This window comes from Manacus vitellinus, unplaced genomic scaffold (genome assembly GCF_001715985.3).
Source record: "Manacus vitellinus isolate BGI_N305 unplaced genomic scaffold, ASM171598v3 scaffold_18_pilon, whole genome shotgun sequence".
NCBI classification, from domain to species: Eukaryota; Metazoa; Chordata; class Aves; order Passeriformes; family Pipridae; genus Manacus; species Manacus vitellinus.
In genome coordinates, this window is record NW_021939324.1 from 5,336,822 (window position 1) to 5,355,715 (window position 18,894).

The following is an 18,894-nucleotide window of genomic DNA, read 5'->3' on the forward strand; positions in this document are numbered from 1 at the left end:
ATCATGGTCAAAAGATTTTAATTGCAGGTGGAGAATAAACAGATTGGAGGCAAAGAAATACAAACCAATATGATTAATTTTGAAAAACTAGGTTTTCTAAAGCTTTTTGTAAAGGACACTCTCCTTCAAAGACATTTTTAAATAATGCTTATTTTCCTCCTTAAGTATCCTTGAGTTATATGCTTATATAGATTGTTTGATTCCATTGGAATCAAGTTTTGCATTATTTCATTTGGTCATAGGAATATTCGCTTGATATTGTACAGGAAATACCTTTATTCTTGAGAGGAGTTTGCCAAATGCCTTAGTTGTATTTCTAGCTACTCTTGAACAGTTGGGTCCCTTTCCCTTGAAAGTTAACAGGAAATGTCTTATCTGCATTTTTAACTGGTTTTGGAACAAGGATGCAAATTTATATTTGAGTTCCAAAGGAGTTTTAGCAGTGCAAAATATGTGGAGTTTTTCCCCATATTTTTGAAAATGATAGCCTTTACAGTGTGATGGGAAAGTCTCTGTCTTGATTAAAAACCATAATTCCAGTTGGCAAGTTGTCATGATCATGTATTAATTTAACATTCATGTTTTGATAATGCAGTATGTAAATCTCATTCTATTAGCAAGCTCCCTGCATAATATAATAGCATTCTATTATAAATTCATCAACTGTGGTATGAAATTCTCATCACAACTGCTGACATTGGTAAAAGAGGGTCAAATTGCTTATTTTTATGCATAGCTGAGTACTTTCTCCAGTTGTGCTGAGTCTATTCACATTGACATCCTCTCAAATTTTTACTTTTCGTTCTTCTTTCTCTACTTGGTTTCTCTGTGAGCCAATGGTCTTTGATGATTTAAGACGCAAACACAGCACCTACAGTGCTGGAAAATTTTTTACAGGACATGCTTCCTTCTTCTTCTGGGCTTGTGAAACCTGTGAAGTAACTCACAATCCCCACATTCCACAAAAACTGCTGGCTCCTAATTTGGTGGCATAGTGACCCTTAGTCTAGCGCTGTCCCTGGTGTAAGCAGGCAGACATGTGCCAGCTTACACCAGGAGTGGTAGCATTTATCATACTAGTTCCTTCCTCAGTACTGAACCAAGATACACTCCTGGAAGATTCACAATTACAGCAGGGAACATTTTCCTCTTGTTTAAGTGGTGTAAAGGAAAACTGCACAGTGAGCAGCTATAGAGTTTACTGGAGGGAGCTTGCTTGAAATTCTTCTGAAAACACATTTTGGTTACCATGATTATTAGTCAATGAACTATTTTATGGATGGTGTATTGTACTAGTAAATATTGCTGAAGTCTTTTCCCACTAACAGATCAGACTTTTTCTCAGCAGGCAGCCATTTAGAACACAATAGCTGAAAGATTTGTCAAAGCTTGGGAGGGAAATAACAGTATTACAGATATCTTTATTTCTTTTGCACAAAGCACCATACTTCACAGTTATGCTACGAAGAAATCCAGTTCTTTGTTAATGACAGCTTTATTGAAGGCAAGCTTTCAGAATGAAAATACTAGAAATCCTATTAAAGTTCCATCCATTAAACCATTAAAGCACTCATTAAAACTGTTAGTACAGACTTGTTATTCATGAGTTATTGGTCTTTCACACTTCTGAAATGCGTCTGCCAATACTACTCAACTCTTTGTACCAGTGTGGCTATTAAGTCTGAGGAAATACAGATTAACTTTCTTTTGACAAAATGGTGCTTTGTGGGAGGATAGTAAGGCCACAGAGTGCTTCAGATTGGTAAGAAAAACAGGCAATACTAAAGTTCAATCCATTTGCCTGCTTTTGATAATTTGTGTTAACTATGTCTGCATGTAGACCTAAATACTAATCATTGAATTACACCATCTGGCCATACATCATACAAAGTGTAGGTTTGGGATTTTTCTTGATATTGAACAGTAGTTTTAGATCACTTAAACATTAAGGAGTGAAAAGTGGAAGAATAATACTGAACAGTTGAAGCTAAGCTTTAAATGTAAAATATTCTTAATAATGTATAAATTCACATGAAAAATGGGTATAATGTAGAGCTGAAGCTGTTTCTCAAAATGAATAAGAATCATAGACCATAATCAATGCAGTTTTCTAATTTTGTTTGTATATGCAAAACTGCACCTTAAACTTACTGCTTTCAAGGAGCTGTAATTACAAATAGATATTTTTTTTGTGCACATTGTGTTTTATAAGGTAAAGCTAGAGGACTGCAGTCCAGGCTCAAAACTAGCAGCATGGAGTGTATTCTGTTATTTTCTAATTTTCTCATCAAATGTAAAGAGAAGGTGCATGTGGCATCTTATATAGTGAAGTAATTTCCAGAATATTTTGGGAATGTAGGTGAAAACCTAAAAGATCAGACAGATAGTCTCTTTCAGTTATCTGTCTTGGACAATGCAGAGTAGTGTGCCTTATTCTGGGTCAGTACACTGTCATTTAGATAGCACATTTGCCTATATGCCTCTAAAAAATACTGACTAGGTAGTCACAGATATTATAGATATGCATTATTCCTGGTCAAGTAGTCAATTTTATTTTAAAAGATATTTAGAGTATAATGCATTAATATATAGTTAGCATCTTGTTTTTTATTTTGAAATGACTACATTTATGCTCTAAAATATTACTACAATTCTGAGCTGAATCCATACTAATTAGTTTCCAAAATTCTGAAAACTTGACCTGCAAATATTCTGCACGAGTTATCTTATTTACCTCCATTAACTCAAAAAGGAAAAGAGCGAAGATTTGTGCTGAGAGAAGTAATTGTGTAAATTACATTACTTTTCGAGTCGTATGATGTAGGTGAAATGCTAGTCAGCTGATGAAGAGGTATATTATATGTCTTGGGTATGCTATATATGTGTATGACACTTCTCTTCCCAGCACTGATGGAAATGTAATTCAAATTCTTTCTCTATACCTTAGATGAGATAAATAGCACTTAGCAGTAAAGAAAAAATACTCAGGTTCTTAAATTAAGCAGTGTTTGCCTGTTTCAAAATTCTACTAGCCATCCTTCTCAGAGGATGGGAAGACATTACTGTAATGAAAATAAATTGTAAGAAAATTAAATAAAAACTTTACAGACTAAAATTCTACCACTTGCTTTACTGATAAATAAGAATTTCACCTTGTAGTCAGAAAAAATAATATTTCTGTTGGAGAAGAGTGAAACCCTACTGTTGGAAGCCCTACTGTTGGATCAGGTTGCTATGTTTATACTTAAGCACAGCACAGAAGTGATGTCTGTCTTTGCAAGTGGCAGAATAATAATTGGGGAACAGTTTGTTGTTCCTTTATAGGTGAACAAAATACAATAGGGCTAAAAAAAAAGTAATCCCCAGTTTTGTAAATCGTCTAACTAGTCTAAAGATACTAACTTAATAATATTAGTACTATTGACATTTTAAGATACATTAAGCATAGTCACACAAATTTCTAAGATAGGGAACACAACTTGATTTTTAAAAAAAAAAATAATTTTGGGGGCAAAAATTGTGTAGAAGTTTAAAAATCAAATTCATTCAGAGCTGCATTTAAGAATGCCTCTTGAACAGTTAGTAGCACACATAGTAGTACAAGTCAAATGAATCATATCCAAACCACATGTAGAATTTTCACGGCCTTCATCATGCTCCCAAGCAAATTTGTTCCTTGTTCCTCTAAAAAGTCCCATTTCATTTCCTTTTGAAGGAGGAGCTTCCAAACACTCTTGACTCAGATACTGTAGGTAAAGCAGTATGCAAAGGGTAAGCCTGCACTATCACACTCCTCTGCTCTCCATAGCTAGGTTATACATGGAAACTCAACCAGGCCCAGTTCCAGAGGTCTGTAATGAAAATAAAACTGAGGAAAAGTAGTGCTAACTGTTAGAAAAGTTAATTGGGTCTAGGTTATTAGGATAAGGTGCATGTTTTCCTAAGGTATTTGTTTTCCTAAACAGAATTCCTGGGATATTGTAAGACCTCTCTCTGAGGCAGCCAGGCAATTTTTTTTTTTTTAATAATCTCAATAAAGAAGCAAAATCATTCTCTAAATGTTATGTAAATAATTTGTGTAAAATAAGTAAATGTGCATGAGAATGAGACAGTTTTCTGACTGGCCAAATAGTAATTATTAATCTAAGGGACAAGTCCTAGTAGATCACATTAATTAATTTCGTATGTGCTCATTGTCAAGTAATACCTACTCTAATAGATTACAGGTCATATTTCATTTCCATTAACATGAAATGGACTTGCAGCTGTTGTAACCCTGATAGGAGTCAGAAAAAGCAATGGCTTGATGCTGTAGTGGCAGTACGGATCTTCTGACATGTGCCGTGTTGCTGGTCTACTCATAGAAAATGAACACTGTGTTGGTGAACTGCCCCGTCTAGGTTTATCTGTGTCATCATAGATTTTATAATTTACAGCAGCCTCTCCTAGGGAGCTACCAGTTCTTACCAGGATTAGACAATATTAAGGTTACAGAAAGGGAAAGTAAAACAACGGGTGATTATTCATGACTTCATAGTTAGAGACGACCTTTCATGCAGCCTCTACCATAGCATGCATCAGCAGGTACCATCTGTTATCTGTTTTGTATTTACTTAGCTGCATATATACCTCAACCATAGAGATAAAAGTAGTAGAGCCTGGAGAGTTTTCCTCATGGTAAAGGATGAAGGAGTGTGGGGCATGCTTCTGTAACTCCATCCTGGAATATGAAGGAAACAGCAAATAAACAGTGAATCTAGAAACATATAGTTGTGTTTATGAATAAGAGATCATTAAAATTTCAAATATGCCTGAATTGATTACTTATTTATGACTCAAGAAAATAAAAAACAAGCTTCATGTTGTTTGTGGATGATATGCAGTTGGTTTTCTGAGAAACACTGGTATCATGTGTTGGCCTGGCATCAAAATGAAAGAACAGAAACATTATTTTTCTTCTGAAAACTTATTCAGGAATGTTTGGAGTTTATTTAGTAAACAGGACATTGAAATTTTTGAACATGTACGCTTACTAATAAGGAGAGGCAAAAATATTTGTTCCCCTTCATCCCAGTATTTCTGAGATTTCTGACATTTTTTCATTCTCTGTTATGCTAGAACACCTCACTTATGAGAATGAGTGAAAAGATAAAAAGATGGATAGCTTGCTTTTCTGAAGAGAAAATGTTACAATGTGTCAGAAGTAATAATTTTCTTTCAGAAGCAAATTATTTCCAGAGTAAAGTATGGGAGTTTAGTTTGTAATCATTATATATGGAACAATTATGTAGTCTTTAGCTGAAAGTTTCCTTTCGTTTTCTTCTCTTTCTCTTTTGAAGTCTATTGATCCCGGTCAGCAGTTCACATGGGAACACTCTAACTTGGAAGTAAACAAACCAAAGAATAGATATGCGAATGTAATTGCTTACGACCATTCTCGTGTTCTACTCTCAGCAATAGAAGGTAAGGAGGCCTTTAAAATTAAAGTAATTAACTCCTAAAATCTAGTATAATCTTACTAATCAACATGCTGATATAGTAATATAAAGAAGTGCTAATTAAAGTACTTCCAGTAAATTCCTATAATGACAATCTTTTCTGATGTTTATTGTCAGTAATATATTATGAATTTGCACTAAAATGTACAGGGTTCCATGTATAACACTGATTACATCAGGTCCCTGTGTATATGCCAATGTGTTGTCTAAAGTAAATTAATATTGCTGTTTACTTATACTAAAACTATAAAGCAAATGTAGCAGTGAACATACATGAATTGAGGGTTTTGTTGATTCATGTATTATCAACATATCTGCTCATTGAGTTTTAGTTGTCAAAACTCAATGTGGGAAAAAAATCAATTCAACTTTATGTTCTCTGGGAGAATTTTAAGAACTCTGTTTAAACTTTTTTTTTTCTGTTTACAATCTGCATGTTAAACAAGAGTGTTTAAATGAATTCCCATATGCAGACATTGTTGGAACCTGAGTATTTCACTGACTAAATATTGGCAGTGAGATATAGTGAGAGTGTTCTTCATTTTATCTTTCTTTGTCAAAAAACTTTCTAAAAACTTGGACAGTTTAAAGTTTTAACTTAAACAAACTGTTAGAGGTGGTCAGCCCTTGATATTGTCCCTCTTTTCTCAAGAGGTAAAGCATCAGGAAACACTAATTTTCACTCAGAGGGTTTCTTTTTTTTTTTTCCCCAATTCTGCCTTACCATTAATCTGCTTCCTGGGTTGAAGACAGATTTTTACTTTATTCTATGTTTTTGACAGTCAAATAATAATGATGGCTGGAATATAATAAAATATATATATTTAAGTGAAATGTTTTAAATGAAAATAAAATTCACATTTAGTTAACTTGGACAGAACTTGCATGAGATACTTATGATGTAGGGAACTGTATTCAAGGTCATAATTATTTCATTCAAAACATACTGTAAGTTAAACTGCAAGGTGTTTTAATTTACAGTTCTAAACAGCTTCTTATCTTTGGCTGCTTCCGACATGAAGACGCTGGATTTATAGGTATAATCCATTTTAATATTAGCTGCTTGGTGAAGAAAAAGGCAATCCCACTGATTGAAGTTTAGATCTTCCCTCATTTATTGCAGCTGCATACCATGGGCTTTGATAACACAGATAAGAGCTTCTCAAATGTATTAGCAAATTTAAATGATTGCCTTGAAGAATTTCCATATGATAATCTTCTTATGTTTGTTCCACCTCTGAGGCTCATATAGCAGTTCTGACAAGATTTTTCTGCAATGTCACTTAAATTTTTCATATTGCCTTGTAGAAGAATACAGTTGTATAGAAAGCTGCCACTACCTGGTAAAACCGCCTGTCTCAACACTGAAAACAGGGTATTTTAATTAGTAGTATATGTGATGTAATTCAGTAAATGTATCCTCTTATATCTTACTGGTCCAGACAAGAGGGCTAAGTACATGGTCCGGATAGACCAGGAACAGCACTTGGACAGCCTTTCTGAAGTGTTGTGTAAAGTTCTTTGGAACAAAGTGCTTAACTGAGAAATATGTCTAACTGACAGAAAGAAGACTCAAGTCTTTCACAGGATTTTGTTTGAAAAAAGAGTTGTGTAAAAGGGGGACAGAAGGGAAGGAAAAAAAATGAAATGCAAAGAAATTTATTTGTTAATTTATCTATTAGACATCTGGGCTAAAAAAGTTCTACTCTTTTTCCCTTTATATAAATGACCCATGAAAAATTAACATATTCAGAAAGCGGGAAGAAAATTTAAGAGGTAAAACAGAAAATGTTAATCTAAATAATTAAAATTATCAAATTCTACAGTACATTACACTATGTTTTTAAATAAGAGATAGTAAAAACATAGAAAAAAACACATTGCACCTGGGAAGGAGTATTTTATGGAGCAATGACAAAATATAGTTGAACTGTAATGTTTGAGTCCCTTTTTTAAGTAAGAAATATCATGATGAGGTTAAAGTTTCTATTCCTTTAATAGTCATTGACCCTAAACAAAGAAAAATGTTATAGCCTTTTGAAATATCGGTGTTAGATATAAAATCACAAATGAGATTTTGGCCGATTTGGTGATTTGCATGGTTTTAAGTATTTTCTCAGTCTTTAGGCTGTGGTGAAAGAAGCAACATAGTTAAAGCATTAACTGCCTTTTTATGTAATGATAATTGGATTGGTCTTGAAAACAGAAATGATTTACTATATAATTATCCTCTTAAAATTTTTTTACCCCTAGGACTTTACATGATTGTGTAGCTGAAATTTTGTGTGTGTACCTTCATAATTTTAATACATTGGTCTTAGCATTTAGTAATAAGTAATTCTCTTTCAATCTTTAAGTAAATATTCCAAATAATGAAAATACACAGTCTGCCCAGCACCTTATTTAGTTGACAGTTGTGTTTGTTTTCATGCTACCAGAGAAATCAATTATTTTAAAAATATATTCTCCTTTACCTATGTTACTATACAACTTAATAAGGACCTAAATTGGGACTACATTATATTTTGTTACAATTATAGGAGAATATTTAGTTAGATTTTACATATAGGCCTCATCTGCATTTCTTTGGTGGCCAAAAGAAGACTCATATTAGTGAGGTTTGCATAATAACTGTGCTCTTTCTAAGATGAAGAGCTCCATTCTACATTTAAACACTTGGTCCCTGTTTAAGAGCAAATATATGTGAACGAGAAACTAAGCATCTGCCAAACTGTAATCTTATACCGATGGTCATTTTGCTCTTGATGGCATTGCACAAACACAGAATGTTGTGGTTGTTACTTTAGAATGGGACACGAGGCCATTTTTATACAGTTGCCCAACTCTGTAGCCAATAAAAGTGATTCCTAGAAAGTCTTAAGAAGCAATTAGCAGGGACTTAAAATTACTTTCCAACTATTGATAATAAGTTGTTAGAAATTGCATTAGCTCTGAAATACAAGGCTTTGAAAGTAACACTTTCAAAGGGTTGATTTTGGTATCTTTCATAACTCCTGTTACACATGTTCAAACCTGGTTTTGAATCCCCACTTAAGTTCTTGACCTCTCTAATTACATATGGCATGAAGTTCCACACATCATTGCTCACTTGCAGGAATACTTTTCTCACAACTGTTTAAATTTTGTTACATAGAGATGTCCCTTAGGAGGGAAAACTCAGGTTTGAAGTGGTAAATTGATTTTCCTCCTGAAAGAAAATTGTACTTTGCAAAATTTTGATCCCATATTATTGAAATCTAATTGCTCATATTGTGCTGTCTTTGGATGTATCTGAGGTGGACATTTAGAATTTTAAAGTATAATGAGAGAATATTATAATGTAGTAAAGTTTATTATATGCTAGGTGGATGTAAGGGAGAATTTACTCATTAAAAGAGATCAAGTTAACTAGGTTTGTGACCTTAAACCTCTAAGAAGTAAATGAAAATGGGGGGGGAAATGGTTAAACATTATGCATTTTAAAAAGTCTTTCCAATTCTTTTAGGAGATGTCCAAGACTAAAAGTCTGCTACATGTGGCGTCTTTGCGTAATGCCAGTAATTAAAAAAAACCCAACTAAAATATCTATCATATTTTTGCATTGTAATTTTTGTTTGATGGGAAATTTAGTGACTTTAAAATGCTGCTAACACTAGAAGTCTGACCGTAATACAAATCATCAAGAAAGAAAAAGCAAGAAGCTGCTAATACTCTTATTTGTCTGATGGCCAATTGCTAGTGAATCAATTTTGAGTATGCAGGCCATCATCTTTGAGTTTAGAAATTGTTTTGGTCAATATAAATTCTTGAATAACTACTGAAGAGTCATGAACTATACAAATTATTTGTGCTCTTACATTGCATTTGAGTTACCTTCTGCTAACAATATATACACATAAAGTAATTGTATGTCCATTCACCCTACGAGTGAATGGACCCTCCAAGCCTGGAGTGCCTTAAAAACATGAAAAGTGCTTCAGTGCTGAGTAACAGTGTACAGAAAGATCAGTGAAGTAGATTTCTTGGTGTATAAGATTTCACAGAGTAGACTTCATGGTGTCTGTCTTAACAACAAAAATGCTGCCCTTCTTGATACCCTTGAAATCAGCTCAGAACAATTTTTCTTGTATGCATGGCCATAGAATCATAGAATCAGAAAGAAGTTCTTTCTAATATGCAACCTAAACTTCCCATGACAGAGCTTAAGACCATGCCCTCTTGTCTTACTGATAGCTGCCTGAGAGAAGAGACCAACCCCCACCTGGCTACAACCTCCTTTCAGGGAGATGTGGAGAGTGATGAGGTCTCCCCTGAGTCTCCTCCTCTCCAGGCTAAACAACCCCAGCTCCCTCAGCCTCTCCTCATAGGACTTGTGTTTAAGTCCCTTCACCAACCTTGTTGCTATTCTTTGGACATTGGGGAAAACTTTGGGAAAACATCCAGTGGCTTTGTTCTTGAATGGGTAATAGAGATTTAGTACCTGTTTACTGTGCACGCTCATATTGTAACTAGGTTTTGAAGGAAATACCAAACCATTTTGATATCAAGAAATCATTTAATTTTGTTTTAGTAGAGGCATTCAAAAGCCCTTTTAGTGCATCACTTAGAGTATAATTAAATATTTCCATTCAAAACAAAACTACTTTGATTATTAACTTCTTTGTTAGTTGGTCTTAAAGAGTTGAAGAATCACTAAATCCATATTCGGACAGCTGTAAATTAATCACAGTATGATGATGTCATGTTAGATTTTGATATCTGGTTTGAAGTATTGTGCAAACTACTGCTCTCTGGATGTATAGTGTATAGTATCCTGGTGCAGTGCTGTTATCTGTGTCTCTGAGGAACTGCACAGAACAATGTGTTTATTTTCATTCTGTACTTCTTAATACTACACAACTTAAAAAAAAACAACCAACCAAAAAAAAAAAAGAATCCAAGCTTTCTTTCCTTCTCCTAACAGAGCTTCTCCTGTTTCCCTGGCTGTCTTTCTGCTACTCATCTTCCAAGTTTCTCATCTTACCTGCAGATCTTCTACAGCTCTTAGTTCTTAGTTGTCACTTCCCTTCTTTTGATTTTTCTCAGCTTTTCCTTTCAAATACTCTTCTTCTGTCCTCTAAACAATCCCTTTCTTTTTCCTGCTTAATTCTGCTTTTTCTGACTACACCTCTTTGATATTGCCTTCTTTCTATAATTCTGTATGATTCAACATTGCTCTTATGAGACTGCACATCTTTCATCCTTTTCCTTTTCACCAGACTCTCCTAGTCCTAACAGTCCATTCACAATCCAGCTATCTATAGGTTTTCTTTTTCTGATGTTTCTTTTTCCTTCTTATCCTACTTTGTTAGGATGATATATAGTGAATTTTCTTCAGTCTTCATGAAAGGCCTTAATTTTACAATTGTTCTTTACTTCAGAACCTGTACTGGTCTTGTGCTGCTTGATATTTCAGTGAGTTCTTATAGTACAGATTCAAGCTTACACCATTTCAATTTGATGATTTCCTTAACTATATAGATTTTATGTTACAACAACGCCCACATTAACAGTTGTTACTGGCACCTAGTAGCTGTCTTAGTTCATTGATCAAGTTGATCAAGGGATGCCAGTTGATGTAATTTTTTGTATTTCAGCATAGCTTTTAATACTTTCTCTCATGATAAACACATCATGTGGTGGTGGGTGAGCAGCTGGCTCAGAGGTTGGGTGCAAATGAATGGGGTAACATCAAGCTGGTGACCTGTCACTAGTGGGATTTCATGGGGCTCCATCCTCGGCCCAGTTCTCTTCAACATCTTCAGTAACAACTTGGAGGCAGGACTCGAAGGGATACTAAGCAAGTTTGCGGATGATACAAAATTGAGAGGAGCTGTTCACTCCCTCAAAGGCAAGGAGGCCTTGCAGAGAAACCTCAACAAATTAGAGGACTGGCCAATCACCAACTGTATGAAGCTTAACAATGGAAAGAAGTGGATTCTGTAGGTGGGATGGGGCAACTCCAGACATACATACATACTGGAGAGCAGCACTGCGGAAAGGGACCTGGGTGTCCTGGTCAATGACAAGTTGAATCTGAGTCAGCAGTGCCCTGCCAGCCAGGAGGGCCAACCGTGTCCTGGGGAGCATCAGGCAAAGCATCACCAGCCAGTCGAAGGTGTCACGACCCACCATCCAGGGGCATGTTTTTTACTGTAAATTCTCATCAGGTTGAATAAAGGCACTGGACCTCATGTCAAGGAACTCCTGTGCTTTTATTGTACATTTGCCATAACTTCAGCAACCAGTCCATTATTTAGACTCAAAAGGTGTTGGCTTACAAGGCTTTACATTCTTAAAATACACTTCCACAAGAGTGGTGGCTAAGAAACCCTTAATTTTGTACAGTACACTTAAATAAGTTTTCAGCTCCTCAAATAAACATCTCAAAGGTGCTGGCTTAAAAGCCACAACAACATTACTCAAAGGGTGCTGATTAACAAGTCGCACAACAGAGCTCTACAATCTCCCCACTCCCACAGTAAAGTTCAGTAGGGAGTATGGAATAGAATATGATAGCCATGCTTTGACCAGGCAAAGCAAGGGAGAGAGAGAAAAAAGAATATCACCAGTCCTTATATCCTATGTTGGTCTTACAGCATGAATGTTCCAGAGCTGGGGTCATGAGACAAAGAAGACAAAAGAGGAAAAAGAGAGGAGAGCAAAGGGGCCCAATCCTTTTATAGTTAACCTGTTGCACACTTCTTATGTCAACTAGGCATTTTACACTTTGTTCACATGTGCACAGCTAGCCCCTCGAGCTTTGTCAGGCCACAGGGAAGTTTTAGGTCAAATATTAGAAAAAGATTCTTCATCCAGAGAGTGATTGGCCACTGGAACAGGCTCCCCAGGGAAGTGGTCACAGCACCAGGTATGTCTGAATTCAAGAAGCATTTGGACAATGCTCTCAGGCACATGGTTTTACCCTTGAATATGATCCTGTGCAGGGCCGGGAGTTGGACTTGATGGTGCTTATGAATCCCTTCCGGTTCAGAGTATTCTGTGATTCTGTGACACAGAATTTTGCTCTGACATTGTTCAAAGCACCAATCAGTGATTTAAACCAATAGTACAATTTCCTCAAGCATTTTGGGTTCATCATTGTATTTTTCCAATTTGTTTATGTTGGAAGATGCATGACAGAATCTAATCCTATTACTTCACACTATTTATGACTAACAGCACATGTCCTAGGGAAGCGGCACACACACAAAAGTTTATATAATTTGTTTTAAATAGAAACGTGGTTCAGTACTGAGTCTTTGTAAAGGCTTAAAATAATTTCATTATTTGATTTTACTTTGTGAATAAAACGTGAAGTCTAATTAAAGTTATTTAAGATTATAACTGTCTTCAGGAAATCAAGTGAATCATTCCTGAGGTCTACATTATTAGCCTATGTTACAGTAAGATGCACTGTCATCTCAGCTCATGAGTTCTCAGCATAAATGGGGAGCAGTACAATTCAAGGGTTTTTAATATTTTGCACTCTGTGGCATTGAATAAATAATTTTGTTTCATTGATCTTTCACTCTTACTCTGTAAAATCTGAACTGCTTTTTTCTCTCGAGATATTTGAAAATGGAGTTTCTTTTGTGCTCAACTGCTCATCTGATTCTTCCACCATTCTACTTGATTCTAGTTTTGCTAAATAAGGAGATTTCAGACTCTGGTCATTCATCACCATAGTTGAAAAGGCTACTAGAAAATAGTTATGGTAGAATTATGGTTCAGAAGCTTGGTCTTTAGCTGACTTCTTGTGCAGAACTATGTCTCTGCTTTCAAGAAACTTGTAAAAGTCAGGATTATCTGAAATTTATACTTCAGGTATGCCATCTGAAATCTACAGTAAACCCCACTGATGCCAATTACTTAGGTAAGGTTCATATAAATTTTACTGAAGGCAGAATTTGGTTGCTTTGTCCCCTTCTTGACCTATGTTTTTACAGAACAACTGACCTTTCTTAACTATGAAACCCAAATTTAAGTAATGATGGCAATTGCTGCTGTGCTTGTGGGTATGCTGCCTTCAAGCTATGACAGCTAACAAAGGTTTGTAGGATTTCATTGTACTGCAGTCAAATTTGTTGTCATTTCATTGTTTTTGCACTGTTAAACTTGATAGAGAATTGTTCAGTTTTCTCAGCTCAGAATGAGGTTATGGCCAGAAAAATCACTGCAGAACGTGACATTTTAATATTTAAATTTATTTGCCTTTGATAATTTTTAATGCTTGGTCAGTGTAGATGCTTACAGATACTCAGGTTTTGTATTTGTTATTTTTAAACTGCACACAATTCATTAGTCCTCTTATGACAAGGCATCTTCCCTAGAGGGCTTTAAGTTTATGCATACTGGGGACATAGCTGATGAAGCAAAAAGTCATGTGGCATAGTGCGAGATAGAAAGTGAGAGTGGGGAAATGGTATTACGGAATACAAAAGGATTTTGGAACAGGATGTGAAACTGACGTCATGCATGATAACAGTGATGAAAAGAGACTGAGAAATGTGTATGATACTTGAAGGGACTATGAGAAAGGAGGGAGAATAAAGAACATACCTAGTGGATACTGTGTGTGAGAGAGACAATGGAGCTGAGCATTGTGAATCCTATTGTTCTCTTGATCTCAGCAGAGATACAACCCTACTGAGTACTGTATTCTGCTAGAGATAAACCCTTGGTGAAAATCTTCTCTCAAAGCAAGTGTTGGAATAGCAACTAGGTTTTCTTTCCAAAACTGCATTAGTTAAGTCACTAACAGTTGCTCAGGGCCTGTGGTAAATGGACTTCCATGTCCTAGCTATATCTTCTTCATGTGCCACGAAGCTGACTTGTCTTGTAAAATAACTTTTCTGGCTAAAGGACATACAGGATTTTTTTGTCCTCTTTATAAAAGTCAAGTGGAAAAACAGAGTGAAAATTTCCACTTCAATGTAGATGGGAAGAAATCCTCTTTGTTATTATCTGTAGTTGTTAACCTTAATTCTTTCTCATTTGAATCTTTAATCAAGAAAGGTATAATCTGGAAGCTTCTCCTCATTGTAGTTTAAAGAATTAATATTTATTTAATTTAGAAGTCATTTATTGTAATATGATTTATCAATAAATTTAATACAAGATAGTAAATAGAAAGAGTATTTACAATTTTAGATATTCTGGATTTTTTTTACATCAGGTACCAGGAGTGGCTGCTAAGATTTGTAAGGATTATTCTTTACTGAACAGTTTGCAATACTTATCATGATTAATTTTCACGCTGAGTTTGTGCAGTATCAGTTCCAGAGGACAGCTTTCCCAGAAGATCATTTAACCACTTTACAAAGTGTTGTTTTTCATTTTTTCCTCAGGCTTTTATTTATAACATGTGCTTCAAAGTATGATACCAGGCATCATAATATAATTCTAATTTATGCAGAAAACATTTCTTACCAGCTTTCTCAGTTCTTTTGGTAATAACACCCTGTTGGTGTAGATTTCTCTTGTTGACTTCATTTTTTTTTATCTGTTTTGTGAAAAAATATTTTATTATCTTGATAAAGGAAGACAACACAGTATTGTGCCTAGCAGTTGTATTTTCTAAGTCATTAGTTCCAATATCTGCAGTAAGAAGTTTCATCTAAAACAACTTCAAGTCTACAAGACTGATGCTTTTGAGCTCCAATTTCTGCCTTTCATGGAGGGAAGGCATGTTTTTCAGATATAGACTATGCAGGTTTAAAAGTTTTTTTCTGTTTTGTTTTATTTTTCTCTCAGAAGAGATTTTCAATCTGCTCGAATCAGAGTCAGCCAGTCTTCCTGCATCCATTCCTGCATCTTGCCTGAGGACTGCTATGTTCTGCCCCTCTTACACCCCTGAAGTTATGAAATCTTTCCATTGCTGAAGTACTTTGTCAGATTTCTCTTTTAATTGTGTACCCAAAATAAAATCAAATTAAAATATAAGCTTAAATATGATAAATAATAAATAAATTATAAATGAAACAAGAACATATATGAAACTTTTTTGGGCATGAAGGCAAAATTATGTGTTAGGCTACAGGTGGATTAAGCCATAAGATGAATAATTCCCAGATTATATTGGAATTTACTTAGTGTCACATTTAGTCAATGAGTTTGTTCATTGCTAAGTGAGTAGTGGAATCAAACACTAAGTTTACTCAAAGTACGTGCAGAAACTCTTTAAAATGAAGCGAAAAACAACAAAACTATCAAAGAGTTAAAGAGGTACCTCTACTTTCCATTCAAATTCAAATTATTTTCCAAAATGTGTTTATCATTGTCACTACTTCTCAGGAAAGACAGGAGTATGCAGCTCCAATAATTCCTGGTTTAGGATCACCAGCAGAAGATAATGCATCAGGATAGATTTGAAGATTCAGTTTCTGACAAAAAGCTTGGGAAGCCTTTATTTAAACATCTTTGATAATATATGATATTTCATAGCATACTCAACTTTATTGCTCTGTGGAGTGAAAACAGTTATAGCTTTAGAATAAGTCAGAAAGCTGATATCACTACCTTGACTCTCTTTTGAAAACCTGCACCATATCCTGGGGTTGTAGACTTGTGGATAGCAGATTGGTGGTGTATACATAAATCATTCATTTCTACTCAAATAAGTAGATTCTGTCAATTACTTTAACAAACCTCCTTGTATTATTTTATTATGGTGCACAGATCTGTATTTCAGCTAACTCTTCTGGGGACCACTTTTGAGTTCCAACACTGTCATAACACTGCTTTGCCATCCAACCTGCACTGAGATCTCAAATGAGTAACTTTTCTTCCTCAAGTCGTCAGTTAAAAAAACAGCAGTGACATAAAAACTGATGCCTTCCATGCTTTATCTGCCAACACGCACATAGCGTGAGTTAAAAGCTGGACACTGCACTTCTGAATAGCATAGCAGATTTCACTCTTTCTTAAACATGAATTACGTAATGTGTTTTGTTAAAATAAAGCTCATAATTATCTTCCCATTTAATGGGAAAAAAATGAATGTAGCAGTGATATTAATAGTCTGACAACATTAATTTTTTTCTGTATATAGATGAAATGCAATGAGCTGAACAGGAGGGTTTAAGGAGCCTGCTCAGGATGTCTGAGGGAGAGTCTTCCCTGTCTGTTCTAGGCAGTGACTGCCATACTGGTGGGTGTCTGCAGGCAGTTTCAGACCACCTTTTACATGCTGCTGTCTCAATCTCCAGGTGTCTCCACCTGGTACAGATTTTAGAGCTGCTTTTATATTTCTTGTCAGACAGAGTCTTTTGTTTTAAAAGAGTAGTTATACCCAGAGAGACTATCATGCTTCTCAGCACCACAAATGGCATACACTCACTTACAAGTACCCATGTGCTACTTGGCATGCAGCAAGCTAAGATTCATTGATCCAGCTGCGTCACAGGATTTTTTAGCCCTTGTACCATAGGGCATCACAGAAATGCTTCCTTGTATTTTCACTCTCCTCTCTTTCCAGGCATACCAGGCAGTGACTATATCAATGCCAACTACATAGATGGATACAGGAAGCAGAATGCTTATATAGCCACACAAGGGGCATTGCCAGAAACCTTTGGTGACTTCTGGAGAATGATGTGGGAACAACGAGGTGCAACTGTCGTCATGATGACAAAACTAGAGGAGAGGTCCAGGGTAAGGAAAGCATATGAAAGGATAATAATATTGTACCTGAGTTATCACTAACGTAAGATTTTTGTTCCTTTCATATATGTTTGCCTGCCTTCTTTATATGCATAAGAACTGATTTTTTTTTCCAGTTACCCACAGTTAAAAGTGTCTATACACTGAAAATCACTTATATAAGAAATCTTAGTTCCACTGTGAAACTGTGAGGTCATGCCTCTAATTTTTTATAGTCTGGAAAAATTGAAATTTCTTGATCTATAGTGATTTTGAATCCTTTTCTGTTTTAATCATACTGGAAATGTTAGGAAGTGACCAAAAGTGTTACTTCATTTATAGTAACAAGAATGATTGTATCATCCTGTTATGAGGGAGGTAATGTATGTCAACAGCATTCGGTGTTCAGTTTTATATGGCATAATAATTTCAGCATTATCTAAGATCGGTGAGGATTTGGATTTGCTTAAGAAACATAAGAATTTATTTTAACGCATGCTGGTTGCTAGGAAAACTACAACAGCATATGCAGTAATAGAGTACAAAATTATCTGTGGTATTTCAAATTCAATTTTGCAGATCAAAGTAAAATCAGGAAAGTAAAGCACTGAAACATAAGGATACTGTTCTAATAGAACCACATTCAAATATTATTAGAAGTGTTATAAAAAATATGTGCTATTGATAAAGGGAAATAAAAAATAGTTTGAGTTTTGTTTTTTGTTTGTTTGTTTGTTTTATGATAAGGAAAGTGATGGAAAGAATAGTAACAGAGCACTGTATGTTGCATGAAGATATATTAGTGGGTCCATATTTGGTGGCAATCATCAGTTCTAATAGTGGATGTTATTGGAGAGGAGGGGCTGTTGGAAAAAAAAATAAGAGAAGCAGAAGAGAAAAGTGGTGAGAAAAAGAAAAGGGAAAAACCCTCCTTAGCAGCCAATCAGGAAATGAAACTGGAGGTTCCCCCATCCTACTTTTTCCGCAGTAACTGCATTTTCTATCAAGACGTACTCATGGGTTATTCCTACTCATGATGCTGTCACCATTGTAGGACATTAAACAGGGAAAGTGCCACACAGCCGGTTCATTGCTGATCTTTCTGCAAATGTTAATGAGTCCTACAGTGTAAACCAGAAGATTCAGCCAAATGTAGAAATCAGAAAGGGGGAGAAAGAGGGGGTGATTCTAACTTCAGTGGTAATCAGTTCTCTTGGGAACCTGTTGTACAGCAGTACCAGGGTTTACAAGTTCAGGAGATGCATAACAAACAAAAATGTCACAGGAAAAATGCAGCTATAGGCATTCTAAGGTACACTGTCCTAGAAGCTTGTGTGAAGGCATAGGGAGCTGCAAGTGGAAAGCAGGCTGCTTTCTGGTGGAAGGTATAAAAAGCTAACGTATCTAAGGCACTGTGCAACATGTTAAAAAATTCCATAAATACAGATGATCCAGAACAGTTCAGAAAGAGAGAAAGAGATTAAGGAGGAGGAGAGGAGATTTATCATCCAGAAAGGTTTTAAATCACTAAGAAGTATCTTATGGAGGTAACTGGATAATAGTTGGTATTTCAGTAATTCATGGATGAGCTCTATTTCAAAATGAAAATGTTTTTGCATGTGTAAGCTTGGAACAAGGCAGAGTGCACCATAAAGCCTAATGCTGTATTGTATTGGCATTGATGTCTTTTGCATATGGGTGGATACATTTAATT

At 35.4% G+C, this 18,894-nt stretch overlaps 1 protein-coding gene across 1 annotated transcript in view; it reads left to right on the forward strand.

Annotated features, from left to right (window-relative positions):
- Positions 1-18,894, forward strand: part of PTPRD (protein tyrosine phosphatase receptor type D) — a 339,897-nt gene that overhangs the window by 277,381 nt on the left and 43,622 nt on the right. Inside the window, exons 28-29 of the mRNA XM_025894895.2 lie at positions 5,340-5,463; positions 17,017-17,192. Coding sequence (XP_025750680.1) covers positions 5,340-5,463; positions 17,017-17,192 — 300 coding nt within the window. The remainder of the gene's footprint in view (positions 1-5,339; positions 5,464-17,016; positions 17,193-18,894) is intronic.